This window comes from Corythoichthys intestinalis, chromosome 3 (assembly GCF_030265065.1).
Source record: "Corythoichthys intestinalis isolate RoL2023-P3 chromosome 3, ASM3026506v1, whole genome shotgun sequence".
In the NCBI taxonomy this organism is placed as follows: Eukaryota; Metazoa; Chordata; class Actinopteri; order Syngnathiformes; family Syngnathidae; genus Corythoichthys; species Corythoichthys intestinalis.
This window is the reverse complement of record NC_080397.1, coordinates 55657536-55673430: the sequence shown is the minus strand read 5'-3', so window position 1 is coordinate 55673430 and position 15895 is coordinate 55657536. Positions and strand designations below refer to the sequence as shown.

The window sequence follows — 15895 nt, the reverse complement described above, 5'->3', positions numbered from 1 at the left end:
GCCATGTATTGAGAGATTTTGAGTGAAAATCTCCTTCCATCAGCAAGGGCTTTGAAGATGAGACGTGGCTGGGTCTTTCAGGATGACAATGATCCCAAACACACAGCCAGGGCAACAAAGGAGTGGCTTCGTAAGAAGCATTTCAACGTCCTGGAGTGGACTAGCCAGTCTTCAAATCTCAACCCCTTAGAAAATCTGTGGAGGGAGTTGAAAGTCCGTGTTGCCCAATGACCGCCCCAAAACATCACTGCTCTAGAGGAGATCTGCATGTACGAATGGGCCAAAATACCAGCATCAGTGTGTGACAAGCTTGTAAAGAGTTACAGAAAACGTTTGGCCTCCGTTATTGCCAACAAAGGGTACATAACAAAGTATTGAGATGAACTTTTGGTATTGACTAAATACTTATTTTCCACCATGATTTGCAAATAAATTCTTTAAAAATCAAACATTGTGTTTTTTTTTTCTTCCCACATTCTGTCTCTCATGGTTGAGAGACATGTTGACAATTACAGGCCTCTCTAATATTTTCAAGTGGGAGAACTTGCACAATTAGTGGTTGACAAAATACTTATTTGCCCCACTGTAAATGACACTACATGACATACACAATATCTGTCATAAGCATTCATTAATGCTCATGACAGTGTCATGTCATAATTATGGCTTGTCATATGAAAATCCGCCACTGTCAAATAAAGTGTTACCGGTTAGTATCTTTTGCTGTAAATATCTAATAAAACATTGAGGACATCTGCGGCTTATAGTTCGGTGCAGCTCGTCTCTGAACAAATGTCGTTTTCGTGTCAAATTTGGTGGGTGGCGGCTTATATTCAGGTGCGCCTTATAGTCCGAAAATTACCATACTTGAACTTTCTTCAAACTTCAACCACAGGAACAAGTAGATGTGAGTGTACAAAAAGTTTGTCAAAAATGATACTGTATGTTTCTGACTAATAGTTCTTTTAAATTGCTCTTTATACCAATAGTGTGTTAGTACAACATTGGGAGTCAAGCTGTTAAGTCTTAACTGTATATTTCTTTATAAATCTTGCATTGTATTCAAATTATTTGGCCTGGACATTCATTTTCCATTTAGTTTACAGAATATCGACCAGGCTTCCCTTTTTCTAGCACGAAAACAAATGTGCTTATGCTTGCCATTTCTCTCAGCTGTCCTCCCATGGGAAGGTATCAACAGGATGTTATTATTGTTATGGTAACAGATGGCTGTGGTTGCTTCACAAATACAATCCTTAAAACGGAGCTTGTGCTACACTTCAGCAGCGGAGCATTTCAAGAAAACATCTCAAAACACACCAGCATACATGCACGCACACACCTGCTTGCTGCTTTGCAAAATAACATCTCTGTGACTTATGCATTATAATATAGAGGTAATACTGTATGTGGCATAAACCTTATACAGTCATGTGAAAAAACTAGGACACCCCATTAAAAATTCAGTTTTTTATTAAGAAATGCTCACATATCAATGTCTGACGTTGTTTTTCTTTATCTCTGGAAAGTGATTTAATTGCAGGTAAACAACAAAATTAACACTGTTTTACTCATTAAAACAAATATATCAACAAAAATGTATATTCTAACTGAGGAAAAAGTTAGGACACTACCACCTAATAGCTAGTAGAGCTGGGTATCTTTGCGCACCTAACGATTCGATTACAATTACGATTCAGAGGCTCAGATTCGATTATAAAACGATTATTGATGCACTCCCCTCCTTTTTTTAAAAAATGTTTTGTACATTAGTTCCAAAATTGTTCAAAAATACTCTCAGGCTAAACCAAACTACTATTTCAGTATCAAGTTAACATATAGCAGTAAACAAATATACAAAAATAACAGTAAACAAAAAACTCCAGTCCCCATTCTGTATCAGCAGCTTTAAACTACATTCAATTAATTTAATGTTGTGAATCAACCGTTAAAGTTGTTAAAATTGCTCCCGTTATTTCATAATTTCCCTTTTGTCTACTTTCGACATGTGAAAGTTTTAAAACTATTTTAAAGATAGATTCAAGTCAATATTTTACCGATTTAGGAGTATTTTAGATAAAAAGTTAATTAGGTTCGCTTGGAAGGTTCGCTACAACAGCCTTGCAGGGAAGTGTACTGCTTTAAGATGGTGGTCATTTACTAATGCCCGTATCTAGCTTTTTGTAGATGTGCTGCTAACGCTACCGAAACTATATTGCATCTAGTCCTATATAAATGATATCTACCGTAACATTATGTGGATGTACTTTGTAGCAGCTTTTCGGCAGCAGTCAGGTATGTTGTTGTGTTTTTTTTTTTATCTCGTGGCATGAGTTGAGCTAGAGCCGTGAGTTGAGCATTGTTATTACCCGAGGGGCCGGGTAATGAGAAGCATGATGTTTAGCTACTCTCGCTTCGTTCCTCATTGCGTCCTGAGGACCGCGCGGCGCGCTGAGTGTGTTGTACTTCCGCTTTACTTCGCATATTTCAATAATCGGAATTTGGATGTCTGTGAATCATTCTCGAATCTTTCACGGCCGAATCGCGAATAATCTAAGAATCGGAAATTTTGCGAACCTCTAATAACTAGTGTTATCCCCTTTGGCTCAGTGAGACGCTTTTTGTAGTAATCTACCAGTCTTTGACATCGGTCTGAACAAAGTTTGCCCCCACTCCTCAACGCAGCATCCCAATAGGATTAAGATCTGGGCTTTGACTCAGCCATTCCAGGACTCTCCAATTCTTCCTTCTCAGCTAGTCCTTGGTGGATTTACTGGTATGTCTTGGGTCATTGTCATGTTGCAGGTTCCAGTTTCGCTTCAGCTTTATGTTTTTTTTCACAGATGATCTCACATGTTCCTCAAGCACGCTCTGATACACGATAAAATTCATGGTGAATTCTTTGATGGTGAGCTGGCCAGGTCCTGCTGCAGCAAAGCATCCCCAAACCATGACACTTCCACCTCCTCGCTTCACAGTTGGTATGAGGTTCTTTTCCTGGAATGCTGTGTTGGGTTTACGCTAGGGCTGCAGCTATCAAATATTTTAGTAATCGAGTAATCGACTGAAAATTCTATCGATTAATCGAGTAATCGGATAAAACTAATATATTTTTAGGTGAAGCGCAATTATAAATATACATGAGAAAACAAGACATTTCATCTAATCTTGAACCATTTTCAGTCAATCAATGTCTTTATTTTCGATGTATATTGTTGAAAACAGCCAACAATTGCATCTCAGGTGTAACTAGAATAAAAAAAGACTAATCCACTGCTTTCACTCAAAAAACCTTTAGAGCTTATTAAAAAAAAAAATATATATATATATATATATATATATATACCTAAAAATGCTGTTACGCTTGATAACACACATCACTTAAAAGTTTGGATTTCCCCCCACGTGTTTCAATTGAATTTCTATTTGTGACGAGCCATTTTTAAGTTCTAGTTACATTTTAAGTTAGTCTAAACTTTAAGTCCTGATAGGATTTTGAGTTTTTGCAGTGTTCAAAATAAATGTATGATACAGCCTGTATTGGAGCACATTAGGGACCAGTGTTACTTGGTGTTTTATCCAGCAATGACTACTGAGCTAAAATTGATAGTTAGCATTATTGAGTTTTTATTTTACACCCTCATCACTTCACATCGCTATGTTATGTAAAACCCTGTATGTAAGACATGTTAGCCACGCATCGACATTGGTCATAATTAATAGAAACCTAGCCCTCCGCAGGGCTACCGTTACGTGAGCTAGAGACAGTAACGTTAATCTTATTTATTAGCGCTGAGCGCTCTTTATTAGCGGTTAGCGCTCTACTGCTTTAAGATGGCGGCTGTTTACTAACGCTGCCCAGACGCGGCCGAGTCTGTCAAATCGCATCTAGTTCAACATACATGTGATCTCTATGAGACTCATCAGATGCTACCTGCTACCAACGTAGCATCGTGCGGGCTAGCATTTAGCAACGTCGGCGTCGTTTGTAGCTGCTGTCGGCTGCAGTAAGTTTTTTTTTTTTTTTTGCTTCTTCCTCTACGCACGTGACATCAACGCGTTGTCCCGCATTAAAAGTAGCTCGAGCAAAACGTGATGCTTAGAGCTGTCAAAATAAACGTTTACTCGAGTTGAATAAAATTACTCGGATCAGTTTTTAAACTCGAGTTACTCGAGTTGCCCGAGTATTAGTTTCAGCTCTAGTTTACGCCAAACATTTCTGTTCTGGTGTCCAAATGATTCAATTTTAGATTAATCTGCACAAAAGAACATTATTCCAGAAGTCCTGGTTTTTGTCTACATTCACTCTGGCAAACTTCAGTCTGGCCTTCATGTTCTTCTTGGAGAGCAAAGGTTCCTCCTTGCACACCTCCCATGAAGTTTAAACTTGTGAAGTGTCTTTTTGATTGTAGAAGCATGCACTTTCACATCAACAATAGCAAGAGCCTGCTGTAGGTCCTGTGATGACATTTTAGGGTTTTTGGAGACTTCTTTTAGCATCTTGCAGTCTGCTTTCCTTTGTTTTGTTAAAAAATACTGTGACAATACCCCGACAGAATGGCTGAATTACTCTACAATTGTAAAGTAACTACCGTAATTTTCAGACGATAAGCTGCTACTTTTTACCCTCATTACATCTTATAGTCCAGTGCGGTTCATTTGTTGATCTATTTGGTTTAATAGGTAATACTTTATTTGACAGCGACGTCATAAGACTGTCATAAGACCGTCATAATTATTGATATGACGCTGTCATGGGCATTAATGAATGCTTAAGATAGATTTCATTAAGTGTCATCTGGCAAATTTTGTCTCTAACTCAATTTTTGTCCAGCTCAGATCTTTTACATCCATTCCAAAGTGAGATCATTTGCCGAATGACACTAAATGACATCTTTTTTTTTTACCTGTCCTGTTCAGCTGCTTGCAGAGAGAATGGGAATCTGAGTGTCCTACTGGTCTGAACAGTTTTAATGTGATATACTCCCATTGTGATGATTATTCATTGTGTTTCGTTTATTAGGAGAGAGCAGCGGTTATGGGGGGGGGGGGGGGGGGGGGGGCAAAAAGGGACATAGAAAAGGAGAGAGAAGAACAAACAACAACAGGAAATACATTGTATCACAAAAGTGAGTACACCCTTCGCATTTCTGCAGATATTTAAGTATATCTTTTCATGGGACATCACTGACTAAATGACACTTTCACACAATGAAAAGTAGTCTGTGTGCAGCTTATATAATAGAGTTCATTTATTTTCCCCTCAAAATAACTCCAAATATAGCCATTAATATCTAAACCCCTGGCAACAAAAGTGAGTACACCCCTTGGAAAAAACATACATCCCTAAATGTCCAAATTGTCCAGGACTTCTTTTAGCATCTTGCGGTCTGCTCTCGGGGTCAACTTGCTTGGACGACCAGACCTGGGCATGTTGGCAGTTGTTTTGAATGTCCTCCACTTGTAGACTATTTTCCAGTCAATGGAATGGCTGATTTTATATTCTTATGAAGATGTTTTGAAATCCCTTACCAGACTCATAAGCGTCTACAAACTTCTTTCTGAAGGCCACAGACAGCTCCTTTGATCTTACCATGGTGTTTTTTCTCACTTCAAGAGTCAGGGGCATACCAAACTAAATGTGAGGTTTAAATAAAGCAAGCCTTCTTCAAAACACTGAGTAATGATGTTCTAATCATGTGCACCTGATGTGATACCCCTGTGTGTGATTTTAGCCATTTTAAGTGGGATTGAATGTGGGGGTGTCCTTATTTATTCTTCAACAGAAATTGCATTTGATTGATTGATTGAAAATTACATTTTGCAGAAAGTTATAAAAAACAGTTTTTCGGTTTTAATTGTTTAGTTCTAGGGATGGGAATTGAAATCCGATTCCAATTCCGAACAGGTTCCTAGTGTTTCGAGGCCTTGACATCACAATGAAAAAGCCTTAACGATCCCCTTAACAATTCCTAAAGACGCGTATTGCGTCGTGACATGTCTTGTTGTCTAGACGCATCAAAACTAGCATGGCGCCAAGAACCACTCGCTCCAAAGTTTGGCTACACGTCACCAGGAAAGAGGGTGAAAATGAAAGGCTACGATGGTTTAGCACGAGCATTGCAGCCGTAAACATAACAATGACAGCACGTAGGTTCAGACGCTCGAAAGTGTGTCTTCACTTCCCGAGGAAAAAATTACAACAAAGCGACTTGCAGTCACTGCAAGGTGGAGATCGGGAGGGAATACAACTGCATTGTCCTCACCGAGATGGCAAGGCTCAGTCCTGGCTATATAGCTAGCTGAACTCCCAAATGACGATGCATTAGACGTTTGTATAATTTGCTGACTTTATTCAATCATCACTTGAAGAGTGAAACTAAAAATAGAAATTAAACAAATCAATTTCGTCCCCAATAACAAACAGGTTCGCATCAACGTAAATCAGCGAAGATTTGCTGCTAATACTACAATAACAAACAGTTACAGTGCCTTGCAAAAGTATTCGGCCCCCTTGAATCTTGCAACCTTTTGCCACATTTCAGGCTTCAAACATAAAGATATGAAATTTAATTTTTTTGTCAAGAATCAACAACAAGTGGGACACAATCGTGAAGTGGAACAACATTTATTGGATACAGTGGTACCTCTACATACGATCACTTCGACACACGATCTTTTCGACATCCGACGTAAAATTTGAGCCGCCATTTGTTTCTACATCCGACGAGTTGCTTGAAATACGACGACATGACAGCACTGCAAACGAACGCACGGTGGATTTTCTTGTGTGAGAAATCAACACAGTTTTCAAAAAAAGTTGATACAGTTGGAGAAACAAGGAAAAAAGTGATGCTTACCTTTGAAATGAAGATGCAAGTTATAGAAAAATATGAGCTTGGGGTGCGCGTCCCTGAACTGGCTCAACAATACAGCTCCATGGTCCTCTTCCGACCACCGTTCGCCACTATTTATAAGTTAAGGTGACAATTATTATTGTGGTAACATTGCCAAGGAAATCGCCAGCTTCGTCACGTTTTTATCATTTATTTAAGAACTTATCCAACACAAAACGCCCATTGTCTTAAGCAGTTGACTGCTCAAGAAAACGAAAGTATTATCTCTACCTCACCGACCTATCTCACTGAGACGTCAGCTTCGCGGTGCGTTCAGGGACAGTAAAAAGTGTCCGCCATATTAGAATCTGATTCGTTACATTATTTACAGGAATAATTATTAATCATTCTTCTTATTATTAAATTCAGGCATGAAAATGGGTCAGGGGTTAAAAAGGTGAGAAAGGTGTGGAGGAAATATGTTCCGGCGTTCTGCCAAAATGTCCGCCGTCGGCAAAACGTCCTACATGTGGCGAATTTGACCATTTTAATTTTTCACATAAGGCTTAATATTCGAGTTAACGGGGGTTTAATTAGTTGAAGGAGTTGATTTCAACCACCATTGACTCGCGCTAGCTTAGCCACTCCGGAGCCCCGAAACTAACAAATAACTGTCAAACTGCACAGAATTTGTTCAAATCATTTCCAACGACTAATTAAACCCCGGCTAACTCAAAGATTAAGCCTAATGTAAAAAATTCTGAACTTCCCCTTTAAAATAAAGACCATTGAATATGGCCCTTAAAATGTTGTCTATAAAAGTTTTAGAGCAATAAAACAAACAACACAAATGAATAAAATGAACAGGAATCCTTCAAAGTATTTCATAATGGGTCCAAATTATTTTTCGAACAGATCATGTGACTATAGAACCTTAGAGACAGCCGTTTGCATTGCTTAGCCAAAACTACAGCTGAGGAGGCAAGACGGATATTTAGAATTTCTTTAAACCTAAGCTTTCAAAACCCTCAACAACAACTGAGCTTGAACCGAGGATTGAGCACGAGCAGTATCAAAAAGTCCTGGCTGTCGTGTTACCTGTTGTGCTGTAATTCCAAGTGGTGCTTGAATTGGATGCTTATAGCGGTGGACAGTCTTTTTGAGCCAGCGCAAAGTTTGCAGCGCACGGAGATATTTTTGTTATCTTTACTGGACAAAAATGTGAAGTAATGGCTGTGTTTCCAGTGTGCAAATGCAGCCGTTTGTAGTATATCTCCTGCCTATTTCATTGCATCCTGGCGAGGTAGCAAGGCTATGTTGTTTTGGCCGCAAACTCCCAGCGCCCACGCATCATGGTAATACACGTGACCCTTTTTGTTCTATCCCCAATTAAAAAATGTGACATGTGATGTCACTCCCATGACTACAGTATTCTTCATTCTACATACATTATGGGGCAATAACAAAATAGTAACGCACAGGCATCAAGGAAAGTAATTTTACTCAGATTACTGATTTTAAAAAATGAAAGCGTTAGATTGTTCTTTACTGAAAGAAAGTAATCAGATTAGTTACGCATTACGATACCGCGTTATTGACAACACTGCTTTTATATTACCGTTAAATACACAAGCTTGACGCTATCTTAATGGGAGCTATTTTTTCACCGGACGCTCCGGCAGTGTTCAACGCAAGCTGCAACGAACGGCAGTAACTTTGTCATACCACAAAATATGAAAACGAAAACCATTACTCACTAAATTCAATATGCTGGCAAATGCATTCATCTAAAAACAATTGGGAGTGATACTTTACCCCCTCCAGCGAATGTGAATTTGTGCTTAGTACAAGATCATCTGTCGCAATTAGCGATCTTTGACGCTCTTTTTTTTTTTTTTTTTCTCTCTTTTTTTTTTCCTCCCCGCATACAAACTTGATTCTCTCTCAGCGGCTGTGATTAACCTCAATGAAGTTGCTGTCCTAGCTAAGCCTTGCCTATCATTCGTCTTTGTAAGTTTTTAGTAACTTTGTGTATTGAATTTGAAAGGAAAATGTGTGTTTTGTTTTTGACGAACTTTTTCATGAAGCTAAACTGTTGAAGCTACTCACATGTGGAAAAATACGAGTGTACAACGTTTTAAATGTATTCATTTGGTATATTTCAGTTACCACGATTTGAGTGATCAATAAATTGAAGAATTTACGCCTTGCGTTTGGAGTGCTTGTTTTTGGGTTTGCTGGAATAGCGTCACTGACACACGCAGCATCACACAGGGGAAGGGGTAAGCGCTGCCGCGCCAAGCTAATTCTGGCTGCATTTTCGACACATGAAAAATAACGAATACGTATGACGGAAAATTTTAGTGGTTTAGTAACCGCGACGTTTTCATAGCATGGTAATCCGTGAAGGTAACTGGCACATGCCTACAAACGACCCCCCCCCCCCCCCCCCTAAAAATGTTTCTCCTCGGATCTACACGATTCACGTAGGTCATCCTTTTTGACTTCAAAACGGCGAATTTCGCCGAAAGGTGAGAGATTTTCATGCCTGTAAATTATTCTGAATTATTTATTTATAACTTATTTGTTTTTCTATGTTTAATTGCCATTTGTAACAGTGCCAGCAATATTTATTAAGAATTTAGTGTATGTTTTTAGGCTTTGGAACGAATTAATGGAATTATAATGTATTCCTATGGGAAAATCCTGCTCGACATACGACCATTTCGACTTACAAACAAGGTCCTGGAACGAATTAAATTCGTATGTAGAGGTATCACTGTAATTTAAACTTTTTTAACAAATAAAAAACTGAAAAGTGGGGCGTGCAATATTATTCGGCCCCTTTACTTTCAGTGCAGCAAACTCACTCCAGAAGTTAAGTGAGGATCTCTGAATGATCCAATGTTGTCCTAAATGACAGATGATGATAAATAGAATCCACCTGTGTGTAATCAAGTCTCCGTATAAATGCACCTGCTCTGTGATAGTCTCAGGGTTCTGTTTAAAGTGCAGAGAGCATTATGAAAACCAAGGAACACACCAGGCAAGTCCGAGATACTGTTGTGGAGAAGTTTAAAGCCGGATTTGGATACAAAAAGATTTCCCAAGCTTTAAACATCTCAAGGAGCACTGTGCAAGCCATCATATTGAAATGGAAGGAGCATCAGACCACTGCAAATCTACCACGACCCGGCCGTCCTTCCAAACTTTCTTCTCAAACAAGGAGAAAACTGATCAGAGATGCAGCCAAGAGGCCCATGATCACTCTGGATGAACTGCAGAGATCTACTGCTGAGGTGGGAGAGTCTGTCCATAGGACAACAATCAGTCGTACACTGCACAAATCTGGCCTTTATGGAAGAGTGGCAAGAAGAAAGCCATTTCTCAAAGATATCCATAAAAAGTCTCGTTTAAAGCTTGCCACAAGCCACCTGGGAGACACACCAAACATGTGGAAGAATGTGCTCTGGTCAGATGAAACCAAAATTGAACTTTTTGGCCACAATGCAAAACGATATGTTTGGCGTAAAAGCAACACAGCTCATCACCCTGAACACACCATCCTCAGTGTCAAACGTGGTGGCCGCATCATGGTTTGGGCCTGCTTTTATTCAGCAGGGACAGGGATGATGGTTAAAATTGACGGGAAGATGGATGCAGCCAAATACAGGAACATTCTGGAAGAAAACCTGTTGGTATCTGCACAAGACCTGAGACTGGGACGGAGATTTATCTTCCAACAGGACAATGATCCAAAACATAAAGCCAAATCTACAATGGAATGGTTCAAAAATAAACGTATCCAGGTGTTAGAATGGCCAAGTCAAAGTCCAGACCTGAATCCAATCGAGAATCTGTGGAAAGAGATGAAGACTGCTGTTCACAAACACTCTCCATCCAACCTCACTGAGCTCAAGCTGTTTTGCAAGGAAGAATGGGCAAGAATGTCAGTCTGTCGATGTGCAAAACTGATAGAAACATACCCCAAGCGACTTGCAGCTGTAATTGGAGCAAAAGGTGGCGCTACAAAGTATTAACGCAAGGGGGCTGAATAATATTGCACGCCCCACTTTTCAGTTTTTTATTTGTTAAAAAAGTTTAAATTATCCAATAAATTTTGTTCCACTTCACGATTGTGTCCCACTTGTCGTTGATTCTTGACAAAAAATTAAAATTTTATATCTTTATGTTTGAAGCCTGAAATGTGGCGAAAGGTTGCAAGGTTCAAGGAGGCCGAATACTTTTGCAAGGCACTGTTGCAAGCGTTCGCTAGCATTAGCAGATTGTTCAAACCACTGCACAACTGGATTTAAGTGTCCGATCGCGAGTGGAAACACACAACAACAACACAAAAGATGATACATACAGGCGTTGCCTCTAGATAGTTTACAAACATTAACAAAGAAAGTAGGCTAGTAGCAGTGTTTCCCTCTCTCACTAACTCGCTCAATCGCTTGGATGCTTTGTAGCCGCACTTCTTCTTCGCGTGTACTAAGCGCACTCTTCTTCACGTGAGCGTGTTCTTCTTTGCGTGAGGAAGCGCAAGGGCGCCCCCACATGAGCGTGGAAGCGCCATAAAAACTAAAAGGCATGCATTTCAATATAATGGTAAATAATACACTCTAACTGTTAAAGTGTAATGTCCCCAAACTACGGCCCGCGGGCCGGACACGGCCCACCTCCACATTTGGTCTGGCCCCCTGAACATTTTTTTTTTTTTCCCCAATAGTGTTATTTATTTCCTAGCTTTTTTCTGTGAAGAACCCAGAGAGGGTTATTTGGTTATTATCTATTTAATTAATAGTGTTATTATATTATATTATATTATTTGTATTTGATTGTGGCTTTCTAAAAAAAAAAAAAACAATAATTTTTTACATTTAGGCACTCCTGCAAATCGTCACACCTTTTCTGTTACAAACTGACCCTGGCCCCTCATCAGAGAAGGTAAAAGTTATGTGGCCCTCACAGGAAACAGTTTGAGGACCCCTGTTTAACACATATTGCCAAAGGCAGAACAATGACCTATATGCCAATATATACCAATATATTTTTTATTTCTATTAGAAAAATGTTTCAGTAAAATGTTACACATTCTTGTATATTTGCCACTTATTGCCACAGTTAACTATGATGCTTTGGGCCTCTTTTGACCTCCTTGTTAGTTTGTAAGGTTGTGACTTCTGATTAAACAAATTCGATGCTAATCAAAACGTTAGTCCTTCTTTTCCCCCAAATTAGAATCGATAAAGAATCGATAAAGAATCGAATCATTAAGCAATATCGATAATGGAATCGGAATCGTAAAAATCGTTTCAATTCCCATCCCTATTTAGTTCTATTACTTGAATCTATCAAGATTGTTAAAATTGATATTAAATATCCATATGACGAAATATGTTAGAAAACACACAAGCTTCCATAGGGTTCACATGACTTTATATTGCACTCCCATTGAGTAAAGTCTGTGTATGGAACTATACGAGACCGGAGGCTTACTTGTATGTAGAATGTTCGGGATCCGGTGATGATCTCAAACAGATTGTCTCTCTGCAGGAGCTCTCTTATGGAAAGAAATTATTACTCAGTATTAGAAGCTGTTTCATATGACTCCTATTATTTGTATTTTTGTTTTAAGGGTGGTATTTGTGAAGTTTAATCTTAAGAAGTTCACCAAATGAACATTTAAAAACCATGACAAAACACTGTTATACTGTGTTTATAGTATCAGCTCTTGAAAAGTTGACAGAGAACATTATCTAGCTGAGCACACACTGCATGTGTTTATAATCAATTACAAGGGAATGAGAGAGGTGGTGAGAGAGCATGTTGGACTCTGCGGTCTCATTGACTCACCCCGACTTGACGAGGCATTCATGAACTTTCTGAATGTCCCTGAGGGGAATGGCTCGCAGAGGCTCTTTGTCCTGATACAGACATTCACAAGAGAGGTAAGCAGACAAAGCAAAACCACGATAAAGATCTGCGAGGGATGTCAACTCACCATCTCAGACTTGTAGTAACTGACTGCATTGTTATCGAGGGTAAAAAAGCGTCTCTTCCAGCTTTTTCTCTGAAACAACCACCACATGACATTTCCATTCCTTATGCAACTCAACCATTACAACCGTTTAAATGGGCATGAGTACTCACAACGTTGCCTTGTTTGACACAGTAGCCGAACCGCAGCACACCAGGCTTGTTGCCCTCATTCTGTAACATTATGATCTCTTTATTTTACCAGTCAAGAGTAAACAAATCATCATACGCATACGTTTTATACAGTAGTATGAAAAAGTATCGGAACCTTTTCGGAATTTCTCACATTTCTGCATAAAATCACCATCAAATGTAATCTGATCTTTGTCAAAATCACACCGATGTAAAAACAGTGTTTGCTTTAACTTAAACCACCCAAACATTTATAGGTTTTCATATTTTAATGAGAATAGCATGCAACCAGTGACAGAAGGGTGAAAAATAAGTAAGTGAACCCTCTGGTTAAAGAGACCTAAAGAGCAATTGAAACCAATTTTTGCCAAACAATTTAAGTCAGGTGTTGGCCCAATCACTGATGAGTGGTTTAAAGCTGCTCTGCCCACTATAAAACACACACCTGGTAAGAATTGTCTTGATGAGAAGCATTGTCTGATGTGCATCATGGCTCATGTGAAAGAGCTGTCTGAAGACCTGCGATCAAATATTGTTATTTCTATTAAGCTGAGAAAAGATACAAAACCATCCCTAAAAGTCTGGATGTAGATCAGTCGACAATCAGAGAAGTTGTCTATAAATGGAGAGCGTTTAGCACTGTTGCTTCCCTCCCAAGGAGTGGCCGTCCACCAAAGATGCGCCAAGAGTTCAGCGCAGAATACTCAGAGAGGTAAAAAAGAACCCTAGTGTTTGCTAAAGACTTACAGACATCGCAGGCACAGTCCAATATCTCTGTGCACACATCAACTATGTGTAAAACTATGGCCAAGAATGATGTTCATGGGAGGAAGCAATTGATGTATAACAAAAACATTGTTGCTCGCTTAATGTTCCCAAAAAGGCACTTGGACACTCCACAGAAGTTTTGGCAAAATATTTTGTGGACTGATGAAACCAAAGTTGAATTGTTTGTGAGTAACACACAACATCATGTGTGGAGGAAAAATGGAACAGCTCACCAACATCAACACCTCATACCCAGCCTGAAGCATGGTAGAGGGAGCATCATGATTTGGGGCTGTTTTGCTACCTCAGGGCCTGGATAACTTGTAATCATTAATGGAAGAATGAATTCAAAGGTTTATCCGGATGTTTTGCAGGAAAACCTGAGGCTCTCTGTCACACAGTTGAAGCTAAAAAGAGGATGGATGCTGCAACAAGACAATGATCCAAAACACAGAAGTAAATCAACTTCAGAATGGTTTCAGAAGAACAAAATACACGTTCTGGAGTGCCGAAGTCAAAGTCCAGACTTGAACCCCATTGAGATGATGTGGCATGACCTAAACATGACAGCGATTCATGCCAGACATCCCAGGAATTTGACTGAACTACAACAGTTTTGTAGAGATGAATGGGCCAAGATTAGTCCTGATCAATATGCCAGACTGATCTGCAGCTACAGACAGCATCTGGTTGATCTTATTGCTGCCATAGTGGGGCCCAGAAAATATTAAATGTGATGGTTCACTTACTTATTTTTCCGCCATCTATCATTGTTTGCATACTATCCTCATTAAAATATGAAAACCTATAAATGTTTGGGGGCTTTTATTTAAAGCAGATCTGTGTGATTTTGACAAAGATCAGATCACATTTGATGGGGACTTTATGCTTTTTTTTAATTTTATGCAGATACTTTTCACATACAAGTTTTAGCTTTGGAGTTGTCACTTTACCAGAATGGGAGTGTGCACCACTACACCCCCGTGGATCTCAGTTTTGTATGCCTGCTGCTTCCCCCCTCCATAAATGTCACTGATAAATGCGGCCACATCAGATCTTGGAGGTGCAGGACCAGACTTGGGGACCTAAGCAGTAAACAATACAAAGTTGTTCAAACTAGGGATGTCCCGATCCGATCACGTGTTCAGAAATCTGGCCGATCGGTTTTTCAAAGGAGAAGAAGAGGAATGTTCTTCAATAGATTGTTACATATAGGCAGAGTCGCATTCACAGTAGCAAAACTCAAGCATCAAAATACACTTTATTATTTATTACTAGTGCTACAGTAAGGTTGTACTTACGCTATTCAAACACTTGTTTCCACATTAAGATTATCTAGAAATTAGACACACGATGCACATTATCTGGTCTTTCACAATTAGATCACGGACTGTACATTTATTTTTGAATTCATTCTTTGCCTTTGATGGCCAGTGGTTTATATTAATAGTTACCTTATGTTTTTTTTTTTTTTTTTTTTTTTTACAATTGTATGAATGTTAAGAATGTTGCGTAAAAAAATGTCTCAAATGTTAATAAGGCTTTCATGATGTTGGTTGACTTTATAATTACGTAATTCTCCTCACAAATTTCCCTTCAGACGTCTTAAATTAAATGACTGCTCGGGTAACTTCATTTCACTACATGAAAGGAGAAATGCACTCTAAGCTAACTCGAAGTCCAGCTGTCCAGTATGGAGACATTGACAGAAATAAAATAAATTTAAACCATCTGGTGTGTACCAGAAACAATCTAGTAAACAGTAGTTATATATAGCATTTAAAGGGATCCTCGATCTTAAAGACATGTAATTCTTAAAAGATAAATGTTAGTATGAGTTATAATAATTTGATATTAAAACTAGTGTTGCACCGATACTATTTTTTGGCCCCGATACCGATACCGGGCTGTGCAGTATCGGCCGATACCTGGCTGTGCAGTATCGGCCGATACCCATACCGATACCACCCCGTTTTATATATATACATATATATACATACATACATACATACATACATACATACACACATACATACATACACATATACAGTGCTGCTCGAAAGTTTGTGAACCCCACAGCGATGGTCAGATTTTTTGTAAAAAAAACTAAAATAACC

The 15895-nt window shown here is 39.0% G+C and overlaps 1 protein-coding gene across 3 annotated transcripts in view; it reads right to left on the bottom strand.

Moving 5' to 3' along the window:
* LOC130913560 (pleckstrin homology domain-containing family A member 2-like) overlaps nucleotides 1-15895 on the bottom strand; it is a 71135-nt gene that overhangs the window by 12455 nt on the left and 42785 nt on the right. For all 3 annotated transcript variants that reach the window (XM_057832248.1, XM_057832247.1, XM_057832249.1), the window contains 5 exons: nucleotides 14732-14863; nucleotides 12993-13052; nucleotides 12844-12912; nucleotides 12696-12766; nucleotides 12339-12402 (listed from right to left, as the gene is read on the bottom strand). In XM_057832248.1, the coding sequence (XP_057688231.1) occupies nucleotides 12339-12402; nucleotides 12696-12766; nucleotides 12844-12912; nucleotides 12993-13052; nucleotides 14732-14863 (396 nt within the window). The remainder of the gene's footprint in view (nucleotides 1-12338; nucleotides 12403-12695; nucleotides 12767-12843; nucleotides 12913-12992; nucleotides 13053-14731; nucleotides 14864-15895) is intronic.